General features: G+C 34.6%; 1 protein-coding gene across 5 annotated transcripts in view; it reads left to right on the top strand.

Annotated features, from left to right (window-relative positions):
- The window catches only part of LOC106066346 (microtubule-actin cross-linking factor 1-like), a 102,887-nt gene that overhangs the window by 39,636 nt on the left and 47,082 nt on the right, over nucleotides 1–16,169 (top strand). For 4 of the 5 annotated variants that reach the window (XM_056014851.1, XM_056014848.1, XM_056014852.1 and 1 more), the window contains exons 26-38: nucleotides 35–266; nucleotides 1,123–1,308; nucleotides 2,605–2,724; nucleotides 2,811–3,137; nucleotides 3,746–3,955; nucleotides 4,836–4,955; nucleotides 5,503–5,602; nucleotides 6,978–7,210; nucleotides 7,480–7,704; nucleotides 8,059–8,094; nucleotides 10,653–10,754; nucleotides 14,904–15,071; nucleotides 15,329–15,484. In XM_056014851.1, the coding sequence (XP_055870826.1) occupies nucleotides 35–266; nucleotides 1,123–1,308; nucleotides 2,605–2,724; nucleotides 2,811–3,137; nucleotides 3,746–3,955; nucleotides 4,836–4,955; nucleotides 5,503–5,602; nucleotides 6,978–7,210; nucleotides 7,480–7,704; nucleotides 8,059–8,094; nucleotides 10,653–10,754; nucleotides 14,904–15,071; nucleotides 15,329–15,484 (2,215 nt within the window). The remainder of the gene's footprint in view (nucleotides 1–34; nucleotides 267–1,122; nucleotides 1,309–2,604; nucleotides 2,725–2,810; nucleotides 3,138–3,745; nucleotides 3,956–4,835; nucleotides 4,956–5,502; nucleotides 5,603–6,977; nucleotides 7,211–7,479; nucleotides 7,705–8,058; nucleotides 8,095–10,652; nucleotides 10,755–14,903; nucleotides 15,072–15,328; nucleotides 15,485–16,169) is intronic. The other variant, XM_056014853.1, reaches the window with a different exon arrangement.

The following is a 16,169-nucleotide window of genomic DNA, read 5'->3' on the forward strand; positions in this document are numbered from 1 at the left end:
ATTGAAGTAAAATATTGCCTTTGGTTCTATATAGATTATGTTTAGATGTTGAAGGCAACAATGAAGCAGAACAAAAGTTAAAGAATCTTATGGAGCTAGCTGAAGCACTTGAGACTCAGGCAGAGGAAAGGACTCAAGAACTTGAAGAACTTTTGACCAACATAGTTGAGTATGAGTCTAAAGCTGTAGAGTTGGACAGCTGGCTCTCTGAGTCCATCAAAACTCTCAAGCCAAAAAGTGGAGCTCCTAAACCAACAAAAACAAAGGTAAACATTTATTGTTGCCAGAGTCAGGAAACCACTACTTAGCAGAGTTGAATTCACTGATTAACAAGCATGACTAGATTGACACATGAACATAATTATCTTCTCTAAGGAAGTAAAACATCTAATTTATAAGATGAACATTAAAATTATTTCATGCTTTTGTTTGAAGTAGTATTTAGAAAGCAACTAATTAAACAACTAAAAAATGAAGGTTTTGTCTGAAGACAGAAAAACATATTGAGGTCAGCTTTGTTCAGTTCTACCACGAGTCAGTATTTCAATATTGTCATTTGTTGTTTAGTTTTCATCTAGTTTCTATTTAAAATTTTATTTATAACTGTGATTTCTGGTTTATTTCAAAATTTGAATTTATTTATTCTGTGGATTGAATTTAAAATGGATTCCATTTACTCTAAATAAGTCTTCCCATTCAGTCAGCATGGCAGGTTTAAACAAATGTTTGTAAAAAAAAAAAAGTTAAAAGTTGTTTCACTTCAGTGTATAATTCAATGTATCCAATTGTTGAAAGATAAAAATAATACAAATAGTCAAACTGAGACATGTCTCTGCATTAATGTGGTTCATCTGTTTCTGTGACCTACGGTTAACGAGGGTGTCATGTGGCCAGCACAACTACCAACCATCTTTACTTTTCTCCCAACTATTGTCAGGTACCAATTAGAGCTGGGCGCTCAAAGATCCCGTAATTAAGAATCCCAGTCTTCACCAGAATTCGAACCCAGGACCCCCGGTTCAGAAGCCAAGCCACCATGCCTCTTATTCCAGATCATTATTGGCAATTATATTTCTTTCTTTCTAGATGAGGTGTTAAATCAAGATCACTTGTTTGTTTCAGGTAGAAGGTCTGTATGAAGGTAAGGCAGAGAAAGATGGAGAGATGGAAACATTAAGACAGATGTGTGATCATTTATCTGAAGCTAGTTGGGTCAAGGATAAATATGCATTAAAAGAACTGCTGGCTGATGTAGAGACCAAATGGAATGACCTAACAGAACTTTTAGTCCAGCAGGTCTCTTTGGAGGTCAGTCTGTGGTTACTAATGAAGGTTACAAATATTTTGTTATACATTAGAAATTTATTAATTTTATATAATATATTTTATCTTAGATGTTTCACATGAAACACTGCACTCATTCTTAATCTTTGAAATTAAAGACAATCTGCCATTAATTGTATTAGATATGGTTTTACAGCCTTTAAGAACTTTTTCTAATAAGTTTGCTTTTTTGGTGAGGATTAAAGAAAAAAAAAATAGGATATTATCTTTTGTAACACTTTAGTTGACAAAAAGGAGAAACTCCTGAGCAGGTTTGATGATATTGTTAGAAAGAACTCATTTTCTAAAGTCATCCTTCAAGGTACAGTGGAGGGGGGCAAGAAATAATGGTCCTCACAAAAAAAGCTGGCTGGACAACATAAAAGAATAGGCCTGCCTCTCTCTTGATGTCCTGCTTAGAACAGTTGCTGAAAAGTGGAAGGACTAGGTTAACAGAAACCATGTGATGAAAGTCGAGGGACAGAGGATGGTGAGGAACTGTGCAAGCCTTCCTGCGCAACAAACATTTTTTTACGAAACAAGATTTCAAAATATGTTACAAAGAAAAAAATAATGGAACTCCTGTTTTCTCAGATGTAAACTTGGAATGGATGGTGCTATGTTATTCAACTGCTTGTCGAGTGATTATACTATTACTGTATTCACTATTCTGTATTCAAATTTTGTAGGCATTGATGTGTAGTCTACCAATTTATAGTTTGACCTCCAGGAACTACAACCTAGACTTAGATTCAAACTTTAGAAATAGACTTGATATGGGCTGTTTGGTTGTGGATGGCTGCCTGGTTGTGTGGTTTGCACTTTGGTGGACTGTATATGTGGGAGGTTTGGGCTAGGAATACCTATCTCCCTGTAAAACATTTTTAAAGGGCTAGATAAACATCTAGATATAAGTGAACTCTAGTTTTTTTTTGTATGTAACTCACAAATGTAAATAATGCATAAATATATATACAGTTAATAAAATCTTAGCAAAAATGAGTTTCACTACTGATATTCCAGTATTTGTACAGTTTTTTTTTCTTTCTCTAAAAAAATACATTTAGGATTTTAAGAACCTAACCATGTTATTATTAAATCATGTTGATTTAAATAATTAAGATTTTAAATTAACTTTGCAAAAGTTCAACTTTTGTGTGTGTGTGTGTGTGAAATTGTCATTCATTGTCTAGTCCATTTCTGTTTTAGTCTTGATTCTTAAAGAAAACGTTTTTATTTAGACTTCAATTAAAATGCAATTTTATTTTTTACTTTTTGTAGGCTTTGTCCGAAATTGATGGCATGTTGAAATATTTAGATAAAGCTGAAAATGAAATCAATACAGCCGAATCTATCAGCATCGATCCTGAGACTTTGAGTATACAGTTGAGAGAACACAAGGTTAGTTAAATAGTCAGTCAAACATGCAAGTCTTACCTTAAAAGTCACTGTAAAATAGTATTCATTAATATTTAATTTCTTTACAGATATTCGACACTGATTTAAAAGGCAAGCGCAATGCTGTAAAAGACATTATCGACAAGTGCACACATATGCTTAGAGAGACAGCTAATTCCCAATCAGATGAGATCAAGTTTCGTCTAGACACCATTACACAGCAGGCTGACCTAGTTTGTCAGCTGAGTGCTGATAGACTTCACCAGTTAGAGGCTGCTCTACCATTAGCTACTCACTACGGAGAAAACCAAACAGAGGTCTGTGCATGGCTGGATGAGATGGAGGCAGAGCTTGTTGCTCAGGGCGAGCCTGGACTAAATCTGGAGCAAGTGAAAAAACAACATGATAATTTAAAGGTACAAAATTAAGTAGTGATAGGATTAACAATTTTATTTAACTCTTTATCTCTGTAATTATTTTCCATGTTCTGCAAGAATTGTTCATTTTTTACATTTTTACATTCTATCCTGTTATGATTAAACTTCAATAACATTTTTGTTTGTAATCAGAAGATGTTACTTTTGGTATAGGAGAATGCATGCTCTTTTTATATAATACAAATACACGTTTATAAAACTAAAAATTAATTTAATGGGGTCAAATCAACGATGGTCTCATTAATTAGAAGGGAAAGAAAATGATATAAATTTCTTCCTTCAAAAAATGCTACTTTGTGGATGCAGCATACACATAAGAGTGGAAGTCATTCGGGCGTCATCTTCTAACACTTTCAAGCTTAACTAGTCAAAATAATACAATAATTTCTTATGACACATTATCCAGTTATGGTCTTCAACTTAATCAATTGTAAAGTTAGTTATTTGGGAGCAGAGGTTTATCATGTTTCAGAAGCTGATATGTAAGAAATAAGCAAATACTCATTGAACACTTGTTCAATATTATTGCATTAGCTAGTGACAGGGAGTTTATGTTTATATATTTACATATTCTTGTCTCTTTTTAGGCCAATCAGCAAATAATTGAAGATCGCAAGTTATTTATAGATGATCTTAACTCCACTGGCCTTGAACTTATGGATATCTGCGCTGAACAAGATGCAGTGGACATTCAGAATAGGTTACTTGACATTAACAAGAGATATGAGGGTTTGAAGTCAAAGGCTCATACTAAATCAAGGGATTTGACAGATGCAAAACGAAAACTAACCCAAGAGGTTGTTGTTTTTTTTTACATTGTTTTTATGTAATATTTGTTTATTATTTGTAAATATCTGTATTTTATTCATTGTTTTCTTTTAAAAAAAAAGTAATATTTTGTTCTGATCTTCAAACAAACTATTCAAATATATTTATTAGAATTACACACCCATGCCTATGATTTATTCCCAGGCTTATATATTATTTATTTTGGCTGGAACATCTCTTTTTTAAAACTTCCAAATAATGTTCCCCAGTACACATTCTAGCCTGTAAATTGTGAATTTCAGTATCTATTATTCTGAATCAGAACTGTCTGCTCTCTTTTTTTTTTCCTTTTCTCTCTCTCCATCACTCTCTGTCTTGAACCCCCACCCATTTTTTTCCTGTGCATCATATGTTATCTGACATATGATTTGAATTGGAATGATCCATTTGATAACGTCCTGCCTCCCTCGGCACACACATGCACACATGCTTTTGACCCATGAATTCTAGTATCACTTCTCCTTTCCCCCCTCCTGCCCATAACAAAAAAAGCTAGTTCTTAGTACAAAATCTGACTTTTCTTGGAATAGCTATTACATTCTCTGTCAAAACCTTGTCGTACCAAGCACCTTAGATGTAAAAGGAATCTGTGTTCAAATTTTCATGTAAATCTGTTTAACCCTTAAAGTGCTGAGCTGTTTTAAAATGAGTGCATACAAAAATGGAAATTATGATTCTGATGTTTAGAGGCTAAACACGCGTTTTAAGGGTTAAGAGATCTCATGATACATACATAAGTACGTCAATGATTGATGTATTTGTAATATATAATAGATATTAGATAAATTAGATTGCAATCTTTCAATGTTTGGGTGAAGCTTTATTCGACTGGAACTAAAAATGTTTCAGGCTGGAGATACATTAGATCATTTAAAGGATGAGTTGGATGGACTTCATCAAACTGTCACCAATGCTGATCCCATTCCATCTTCTCCAGAGAAACTGAGAAATGAAATTGATGAAAATAAGGTATATATATATAAAATGTTTGTAAAATGTTTTACTTATTTCGGATGTTCCTTCAGAGTTGAAGATAATTACTTCCTGGACGGCGGGGGATGGGAGCAGGCAGGGTTTGAACCCGGGACCATCGATAAGTCCGAACGACAGTCCAGCGTGCAAACCGCACGACCAGGCAGCCATATATCTTATATATACTAACATGAACATACACACACACACATATATATATACACACACACATACATACATATACATATATATATATCTTGACTGATCATTATATATATTTTGAAATAATATGTTTATCTTGTATATCCTTAACAAAAATGATTGCAACTTATTATTCTGCCAAAGTCATAATTTCAATGAAGGAATTGATAATTTGATATGAAATCAGTGCATGGTGGTAAGGTATGCAGTTTGGACTGTCATCATGATGGTCGTGAGTTCAAACACTGGCTGCTACCATCACCTGTTTCTTCTGGTGCTGCCAACTAAAATGATATTCCTTCATTCAATTTCTATAGAACTTTTTTCTACATGTTCTACTCAGGCTGTGTTAGAAGATCTGGAGCATCAAAAACAAGCTTTAGCTAAAGCTGAAGATGTTGCTAAAAATCCCAAGGCTTATGGTGTTGAGGATCTTACAGATGGTAGGAGTATTTTTTTATTGTATGAAAAAAAAACAATTTGACCCTCAATGTCAATGGTTAAGTCTTTACAAGCATGTTATAATTAATTGTAATTATCTCATAATCACAGAATTTAAAAAAAAATAAAATATTTAATTCATTTTACTAATTTATAGGTCCACATTTAAGGAAATCTGGTTTTGAAATAATGGTTGCATTAAATAAAATTTGTTTTTTTAAGACCTGTGAAATAATTTCTCTAATCTCATCTATGCATGTGGTCCTGTTTTGGGCATAGCCCACCAACCAGCTTTTCTCCAAGTTCTGGACAAGTCTCGTCAACTGTCCCCACGTGTTGAACATGTTCATAACATCTGCATTCAAATCTCTTCTCCATGTTTTTTTGGGACCCTCCCTGTTTCCTCTTTCCTTTGGGGTTCCAGGAGAGAGTTTGTCTTGTGATGTTGGATGCAGTCTTGCGAAGGAGGTGGCCAATGCCAGCATCTCTGAAGGATTTCTTCATGGGCTGCTTCTTCTTTGCCATAGTTCCTCATTAGGGGATCTTGTCTGGCCAGCAGACCATAAGAGTCTTCCTGAGGCAGACACTGAATTTTTTTCATGGTGCTGACGTTGTTTCTCCCACTCAATGCTCTAGAAACAGTTTCCAGTATTTTTATTTGTATAGCTGTGGTGTTTAATTTAAAAAAACCCAACTTTTTTAACCTATTTACATTGCACAACTCAACATCGGTAGGTTTTTTTTAATCCCCATATTCACACACATTGCAACAATAAAAGCAATGCCAGTGTCAATATGAAATAGTCATCACAATCTCTAAATTCCAGATTACATGAGCAAAAATTAACATCACAAAAAATATAGTTTTTAAGCTTCACATAGGTCAAAAATTATACAATTAGTTTTTTTATTTTTTAAATCTAACTTTTAATACTTACACACCATCAGCGTTTGTGTGCAACCTTGGGTTCCGTGGCACAATTGTCTGTCATATAATGAATGTCTGATCATGTGTAAATATTGTAATAGTTGGCCTCCTTGAGTCGTAGAGTGACTGTAGTTCATCTTGAACACTTTTTCATGTGACTGTGGAAGCCTACTTTGAAGAGACACTCCCGTTCACAAATATTGTAATACAAAATATAAAAGTTATAGATTTAATTGTGTAGTATTGTTTCATTTCATCCTTCATAGTTTACATTGAGTCACTTTATCACCTATATGTTAAACGGTCACTTTAATCTCCTATATGTTAAACTGTCACTTTATCTCCTATATGTTAAACTAAGTCACTTTATCACCTATATATTAAACTAAGTCCCTTTATCACCTATATGTTAAACTAAGTCACCTGGTACTGTCTTTACTTTTCACTAGCTGAAGAACTGCGGCACAAATACAAGGAGATATGTGACATGTCTAAAGATATACGGTTGATGGCGGAGGCTCGAGACAAGAATCTGACAACTGCTCTGAAACTGTCTGAGAAATTCTATGACATGTCAGTGGATGTGATGTCAGGACTAAGAGATCTTAAAGACTGTATGTATAACCAGGAACTGCCTGGCCTTGACCCTGAAGCCATTAAGGAACAACAAGCAGAACTAGCTGTAAGTTAAGTATGAAATTTGTTTTAAAATTGGAAATAGATATAATTGGTAAAACTATAAATAATTTTGTATTTATATATGCTAATCTTTATGTGTTTTTTTTTTTTTTATTTTTATTTCACAAATTTATATGTTTTGAAATATCTCCATTTCTATAAGCTATTAACTTCCAGTTAGCCATGCTCCAACTATCAAATGTTACACTTTTTCATTGTATTAAGAGATGTAATGAATAGTCTTAGATTTTATTAACTCTTCTAATTTTACAGGGATTTAAGAAGGAATTGGAGAAAGCCAGAGAGCTTGTTGGAGAATGTCGACAAATAGGTCACGACCTCTCCAATGTTTGTGGTCAGTCTGGTGCCATTGAAATCCAGAAACAGATGGAGGATCTTAGCCACATGACTGATGAAGTCAATGATAAGATACGTGACCGAGGTGACGAGTTAAGGGGGGCATTCCAACATGCTGATCATTTCAAGAAACTAGTTGATGTAAGTACAATAGTTTGACCGATGTCCTATTGAATAGATTTAATCATGTTCCTTTCAACATTTTTTTTTAAGAATTATGAATAGTTTTGAAGCTCCTGCTACTCCAAATTTGTGTCTGTAATTGTCAGAAATAAAGTTTATAAGTAATCACTTGAGCTTTATCATCATTAGTTTACAAGTTACAATATGTTGATATCCTGTAAACACATTTCACATAGTCTACTTCCAAAAACAAATAGTCACTAAAGACATTAGAAACATGTTAGGACACTGTACAATATTAGCATCCTATCACTTTAAAACTTCTCAGGCTGTAAGTGTATGTTGTATTTTTTTTAATTTTACTTTGTTAAGATTTTCCAACAACATTCAAACAGTCAGTTGATTCAGGTATATACAAATTAGCTAGAGTTGACAATTTTTTTTAAAGGTCTTTTTGTTTTAGTTAACAAATCCAATTTAGTATCTAACTGATTTGTGTTGTCTTCATCTAATTAATGTTTAGTTTAGTCCCAGCTAATTAAATAATTAAAGTAGTATCTAAGATTTACAATTGCCACACCTAAAAAATTTTATATTGACATTTGTCATTGTGGCTTTGAGCAATATCATTTTCTTGGTAAAAAAAAAAAGCCTGTGCGCCTTTAACTATTGTCAGCATTTCCCATGAAATAAACAAAAATATTTGTTTATTCATCTTGTAAATGTAATGTTCTTCAGTTCAAAGTAAGTAAGCTTGTTTATAGCTTTTCTGTAGAACATTTTTTATTTTTTGTATTTTCTAAATTCTCAGCCATAAAAAAAATTACAATAACATAGTTTTTCTTTCACTAAATTCTATGACTTTATTTAGTTGTAAAGTTTGTATGCTTACTCAAAGCAAACATTCAACAAAAAAAATATTTAGGAAAACTAAATACTGGAGTTTGCATATCTCTAATATTGTGGGTATTTTCAGAGTACTTGTAGATTTCATATTTCATTCTGAGAAACATAGTCCTATCTGATTAATTATTTAAATATAAAAATGTACATAAATAAAATTTCTGTTGTGGAATATATCATCACATCAACATCATCTGTCCCTTGATTTTCATCGTAGAGATGCAGTGACAGATCACATATCCAAATCCTTCTTCTTTTCCCTGTCAGCAGCTGTTTTTGGCATGATATCAAGAAAGAGGCTTTCTTTATTCTCCCTCCACTGTACCCCTGATGGATGACTTTTAATAGTGATCAATGTCTTACAATATGACAGAACCAGTTCAGCTTTCATCTTTTCACAGTATTGAGGAGTTTTTCTTTTCTGCCAGCCAAAGTACAAACTCATTTGTCTTCTTTTCCTGGTATCTGATATGCAAGCATTTTTCTGTAGCATTTACTCTCAAAGGCTTGAATTCTTATTTCATCTTCAGCATCCAACTTTCACAATAAAGACCACTATCTAAGAATACAGTTCTAATTTTACTTGGAAACTGATGTTACTGATGTTCTATTTTTTTTTTTAACTTCCAACTCTTATTATGTTTGACCCTAGGTATTTAAAAAAATCAACTTCTTCTAATGTTTGGCCATTCAACTGCTTACATCTTATGCTTTTTCCACCACAAACTAGTATTTTTTTTTTTTCTGCACTGATTTCCTTGCCAACTGCTCTAGCTGCAGCATCCAGTTTTGAAGTAAGATCTTGTACCTGGTCTGCATTTTTTCCATTGAGGTCTATATCATCTGCAAACATGAGATAAGAAATAGGCCGCCTGTTTATGGTCAAGCTAAGAGTGAATCCATCATAATATGCTTCAGAAATATATTTAAAAGAGCTGCACTCCTATGGATGTCTTAAAACTTTCTCCAATTAACTGAGGTATTTTCATTTTGGTGTAAGACTTTATTTGCATTTTGGTATAAAACTTCAATAATGTTTTGATCTATGTTGAACTCATCACTTGCCACATGTTATGTATCAGTTTCTTTGAGTGTTGAAGGCATTTTTCATATAACAGTCTGATGTTAAATTTTGTTCAACAGTGCCTCTTCCTGCTCATAAAGGACCTCCTCAGCTTTTTTCTTAAGTCTGAAAATTATTCTTAGTTTTATCTTGTTTGGATGACTGATCAGACTTAGTGCTCTATAATTTTATCATTGTCTCAAGTTTCTTGGAATAATTAAAGATTTGGTCCATTCTTTCTACCATGTTTCTTCATCCCATATTTTCCATATTTTCATATGTGAGCCATTGTGTTCTGATAGAATGTTATCATTCCAGACGACTAGCCACCTTTAACTTTACTTCTGACTGATATTGGAGCTTCACCAAGGTCTCTGTATTCCCTGTTTGCTTTGTTAATTAGACTATAGTTAGAAATTTATCTTAAAGTTATACAGATCTTAGCAGTGTTCTGTCCACCTTCTCAGCACATCTGCTTCTTCAGTCATTCGAGTTCCATTGTTGTTTTTTAATTACTGTGGTTCTAGCTTGTCTTATGTAAGTTATAGCTTTTAATTTTTTATCCTTTTTTTTTTTTTTTTTTTTTTTTTGCTTTCGCCAATTTTCAATCAACTATCAATTAAAGTGCACTGACCCCCCGATCCATTTTTTAAATCTAATTGTACTAAATCAACTCTAACAAATGCATCTAGAAATTGACTGAATCTAGACAAGTTATTTTGTTTCCTCCAATTGTTTCTTTTCCTAAAATTTTTTTTCGTTTTATTTCTGAATTTTTTTTCTTCTGTTTTCTTATTTTTTGTTTTTCTTATTTTTTTTTTTCACTTTTTTTTGTTCTTCATCAAAGAATTCCTAAGTATTGATACAAAACAATGAGAAAAAAAATAAAAGGAAAATGTAACAAAAGATATTACAAATTTATCTGTTTAACAATGTGAGAAACATTTTTTTTATTTTAAGATGTTTTTACAAAATAAAATAATTCAAAACCTTTTTCCAGTCTATCAATAGCTGGCTTCCTCAAGCAGAACACCAGTTGGCGTTGATGAAACAACCATCACCTGACCCAAATACATTACAGAGACAAATTGAAGAACTGAAGGTAAATTTAAGACAGCTTGTTGTAAAAGTCATCAAAAATGGTCTGTTGTATTAAAAATTACCTTTAAAACAACCTTTGCTTAAAAAAAAATGTCCATAAATATTTTTTATTTTTTTAATGTTTTTTTTTTAAATTTTAATTGTTAGGTCCAAAATCTTTTAGTTACTCTGTTTATTTTTATCAGATGTCATTTTAATAAGATAACAAACACTGAAATAAGCTTAAGTTAAGTTAAGCTGAAGTTAAGCTTAAGAGATTCTTTAAGCATCATTGAAATCAAATTCCTTTATTTACCTGGGAAAAGAAATTACAGTTGGAGCCCAAAAGGTAGTACGTGCATGCTTCCTGCATCTGTTCAAATCAGTATCCTACAGTAGAGCACTTGACAACCAGTGCATGCTTCCTGCATCTGTTCAAATCAGTATCCTACAGTAGAGCACTTGACAACCAGTGCATGCTTCCTGCATCTGTTCAAATCAGTATCCTACAGTAGAGCACTTGACAACCAGTGCATGCTTCCTGCATCTGTTCAAATCAATATCCTACAGTAGAGCACTTGACAACCAGTGCATGCTTCCTGCATCTGTTCAAATCAGTATCCTACAGTTGAGCACTTGACAACCAGTGCATGCTTCCTGCATCTGTTCAAATCAGTATCCTACAGTAGAGCACTTGACAACCAGTGCATGCTTCCTGCATCTGTTCAAATCAGTATCCTACAGTAGAGCACTTGACAACCAGTGCATGCTTCCTGCATCTGTTCAAATCAGTATCCTACAGTAGAGCACTTGACAACCAGTGCATGCTTCCTGCATCTGTTCAAATCAGTATCCTACAGTAGAGCACTTGACAACCAGTGCATGCTTCCTGCATCTGTTCAAATCAGTATCCTACAGTAGAGCACTTGACAACCAGTGCATGCTTCCTGCATCTGTTCAAATCAGTATCCTACAGTAGAGCACTTGACAACCAGTGCATGCTTCCTGCATCTGTTCAAATCAATATCCTACAGTAGAGCACTTGACAACCAGTGCATGCTTCCTGCATCTGTTCAAATCAGTATCCTACAGTTGAGCACTTGACAACCAGTGCATGCTTCCTGCATCTGTTCAAATCAGTATCCTACAGTAGAGCACTTGACAACCAGTGCATGCTTCCTGCATCTGTTCAAATCAGTATCCTACAGTAGAGCACTTGACAACCAGTGCATGCTTCCTGCATCTGTTCAAATCAGTATCCTACAGTAGAGCACTTGACAACCAGTGCATGCTTCCTGCATCTGTTCAAATCAGTATCCTACAGTAGAGCACTTGACAACCAGTGCATGCTTCCTGCATCTGTTCAAATCAGTATCCTACAGTAGAGCACTTGACAACCAGTGCATGCTTCCTGCATCTGTTCAAATCAGTATCCTACAGTAGAGCACTTGACAACCAGTGCATGCTTCCTGCATCTGTTCAAATCAATATCCTACAGTAGAGCACTTGACAACCAGTGCATGCTTCCTGCATCTGTTCAAATCAATATCCTACAGTAGAGCACTTGACAACCAGTGCATGCTTCCTGCATCTGTTCAAATCAGTATCCTACAGTAGAGCACTTGACAACCAGTGCATGCTTCCTGCATCTGTTCAAATCAGTATCCTACAGTAGAGCACTTGACAACCAGTGCATGCTTCCTGCATCTGTTCAAATCAGTATCCTACAGTAGAGCACTTGACAACCAGTGCATGCTTCCTGCATCTGTTCAAATCAGTATCCTACAGTAGAGCACTTGACAACCAGTGCATGCTTCCTGCATCTGTTCAAATCAGTATCCTACAGTAGAGCACTTGACAACCAGTGCATGCTTCCTGCATCTGTTCAAATCAGTATCCTACAGTAGAGCACTTGACAACCAGTGCATGCTTCCTGCCTCTGTTCAAATCAGTATCCTACAGTAGAGCACTTGACAACCAGTGCATGCTTCCTGCCTCTGTTCAAATCAGTATTCTACAGTAGAGCACTTGACAACCAGTGCATGCTTCCTGCATCTGTTTAAATCAGTATCCTACAGTAGAGCATTTGACAACCAGTGCATGCTTCCTGCATCTGTTTAAATCAGTATCCTACAGTAGAGCACTTGACAACCAGTGCATGCTTCCTGCATCTGTTCAAATCAGTATCCTACAGTAGAGCACTTGACAACCAGTGCATGCTTCCTGCATCTGTTCAAATCAGTATCCTACAGTAGAGCACTTGACAACCAGTGCATGCTTCCTGCATCTGTTCAAATCAGTATCCTACAGTAGAGCACTTGACAACCAGTGCATGCTTCCTGCATCTGTTCAAATCAGTATCCTACAGTAGAGCACTTGACAACCAGTGCATGCTTACTGCATCTGTTCAAATCAGTATCCTACAGTAGAGCACTTGACAACCAGTGCATGCTTCCTGAATCTGTTCAAATCAGTATCCTACAGTAGAGAATTTGACAACCAGTGCATGCTTCCTGAATCTTTTCAAATCAGTATCCTACAGTAGAGCATTTGACAACCATTGCATGCTTATTGAGTTTGTTCAAATCAGTATCCTGCAATGATGTGGAGTACTTGAGTCCAGTAAATGCATGGTTCAAATCAGTATTTTACAGTGATGTGGGGCACATGACATACAGTGCATTTTTACTGAATCTGTTCAAATCAATATCCTTTAGTAGAGCACTTGACATCCTGTGTATGTTTACTGAATCTGTTCAAATCAATATCCTTTAGTAGAGCACTTGACATCCTGTGTATGTTTACTGAATCTGTTCAAATGAATATCTTTGTCATGCGGAGCAGAGCTCTGGACATCCAAAATAAGCGTGTTGTTCAGTATTGATGCACTGATGTGGAGCACAAGACGTCCAGTGTATGCATATTTGGTTCCAGTCAGTATCCTACAGTGATGCAGAATACTTGACATCCAGTGTATGCATGCTTGCTAAATCTGTTGAAATCTATATCCTACAGTGATGCCCAGCACTTGACATCCAGTGAATGCATGCTTGGTTCAAATCAGTATCCTATAGTGATAATGGAGCATTTGACATCCAGTATATGTATACATGCTTGGCTCAAATCAGTATCCTACAGTGATAGTGGAGCACTTGACATCCAGTATATATATATATACATGCTTGGTTCAAATCAGTATCCTATAGTGATAGTGGAGCACTTGACATCCAGTATATATATATATATACATGCTTGGTTCAAATCAGTATCCTATAGTGATAGTGGAGCACTTGACATCCAGTATATGCATGCTTATTATAAGTGTTGAAATTAACGACATTAAGTGATTTGTAGCTTTTGACACTTTTCTTAACTTTGTAAAAGTCACCCTCTGATGTCCTGCTTAGTTATGTCACACTTGTTTGATTTTTTTTTCTATAATTACTTATCAGAGCTTCATATTTTATGGAAAGATTAATAGTGTTTTATTTTTTGTTGGTGTGTAAATATCATATTTGATAGTGTTTAACATATCTCCTATTCAGATCTACATCTTAGTGCCAGTGGGTAGATTCTGTCTGCTGGTAACATGCACATGGTCTGTGTTTTCTTAAAAAGCTTGTTTCATGATCTCAAAATTGTATCAAGAGAAAAAAAATGGAATAATTAAATTTATTTTCTTCTCGACAAGAATTAGTAACTGAGTCTACTAATAAGCTCATTTTTATTTTGGAATGGATTTAAATATTTGAGTCAAAATAAATAAGCAAAGGTTTAAATATAATAAAGTGATTCTATGGGGATTTATTTACTGTCCATGTTGCATTGAAATGTTGGTCTGAAATTAAGTGATGATATGAAGATACCAATTGATGTAGCAATGAATTAACAAATCATAAGGTATTATATTTTGAAACATATATTGGGATCATGGTAATATCATGGTAAAGTACTCATATTTTGTAATAAATTACCTAATTCAAGCATCATTACTTAAACATGAACGTACACAATCCATATCAGGTATAATATTTCATCATAGTTCTAGTAAGAAAAAACATCAGTGAAAATTTACATCTTAGGATAATGATATTATGTTATATTACAATAATCTAGCAATACATTTATGATATGGTGATGTACAACTAGTATTTTGGTTTGATGTTTTCAGGTTTTCAAGTCAGATATTCATCCTCACATTGTAGACATGCAACAACTTGTTCAAGAAGCTGCTTCTCTAAAGGACATTTCTCCTTTAGCTTCTGAAGCCCTGATGAAACCAGTCAAAGTGTTGAATGAGAAATGGTCAGAACTAATTCGAGGACTCACAGACAGGGAGGTTAGTCTTAGTGGGTGTGGGCAGATGCTTCTTACCATAAACATAAGCTTAGTACTGAAACAAAGAATGATTATAAAAATTATATGCAATACCAGCACTAGAAAGAAAATATAGCTAAACCTCTAATGTGTGGGTTGTAGGTTCTTCCCTTAACCTAGATCAATGTTGTTGTTTTTAATACTGATAGTCTTCATTAACATTTCATTGAGATTTTAACCTCAAGATTTATGCACATTTTTGTCTAATCTCTTATGTAGAACCAACTGACAGATATGCAGCTGAAAGTTGGAGAAGTAAATCAGGCCATGGAGGACATCATTGTGTCACTGGATGAAGCACAGTCTCAGATGGATGCTATGGAAGAAGTTCAAGGAGATACCAAATATTTGGAGACTCGCATCAGGAAACTGGAAGTAATTACAATTTGAGTCACTACTTAGTATTGTTGAACGTTATTGACAGTTAGTGTTAGTCACTACTTAGTATTGTTGAACATTATTGGCAGTGTTTAAAAATGTCAGTTTGTTGGACCCATCTACCCTGTACATTCCGTTGGTCAGTGAGGTTTTACCAATTATTTTCCTAGCTTGGAATATAGATAGTATGACCAAGGGTTTATAGCTTGGTTCTCTGTGCATTTTGATTAGGTTAGAGAATTTAATAGGAGTCTAAATAATATTTAGATGGAACCCATCTCTCTGTACATTCCATTGGTCAGTGAGGTTTTACCAATTATTTTCCTAGCTTGGAATATAGATAGTATGACCAAGGGTTTATAGCTTGGTTCTCTGTGCATTTTGATTACAGTTAACTTGGTTAGAGAATTTATTAAATAATATTTAGATGAAACTCATCTCTCTGTACATTCCGTTGGTCAGTGAGGTTTTACCAATTATTTTCCTAGCTTGGAATATGTTTGTTTGTTTTACATGTTTCGGATGTTCCTTCAGAGTTGAAGATAGTTTACTTCCTAGTCCAAACCTCCTGCAGGACGATGGGGGATGGGAGCGGGCAGGATTTGAACCCTCGACCATCGATAAATCCGAACGACAGTCCAGCGCGCAAACCTCACGACCAGGCAGCCATCCAATATAGATA

Source organism: Biomphalaria glabrata, chromosome 16, assembly GCF_947242115.1.
Source record: "Biomphalaria glabrata chromosome 16, xgBioGlab47.1, whole genome shotgun sequence".
NCBI lineage: Eukaryota > Metazoa > Mollusca > Gastropoda > Planorbidae > Biomphalaria > Biomphalaria glabrata.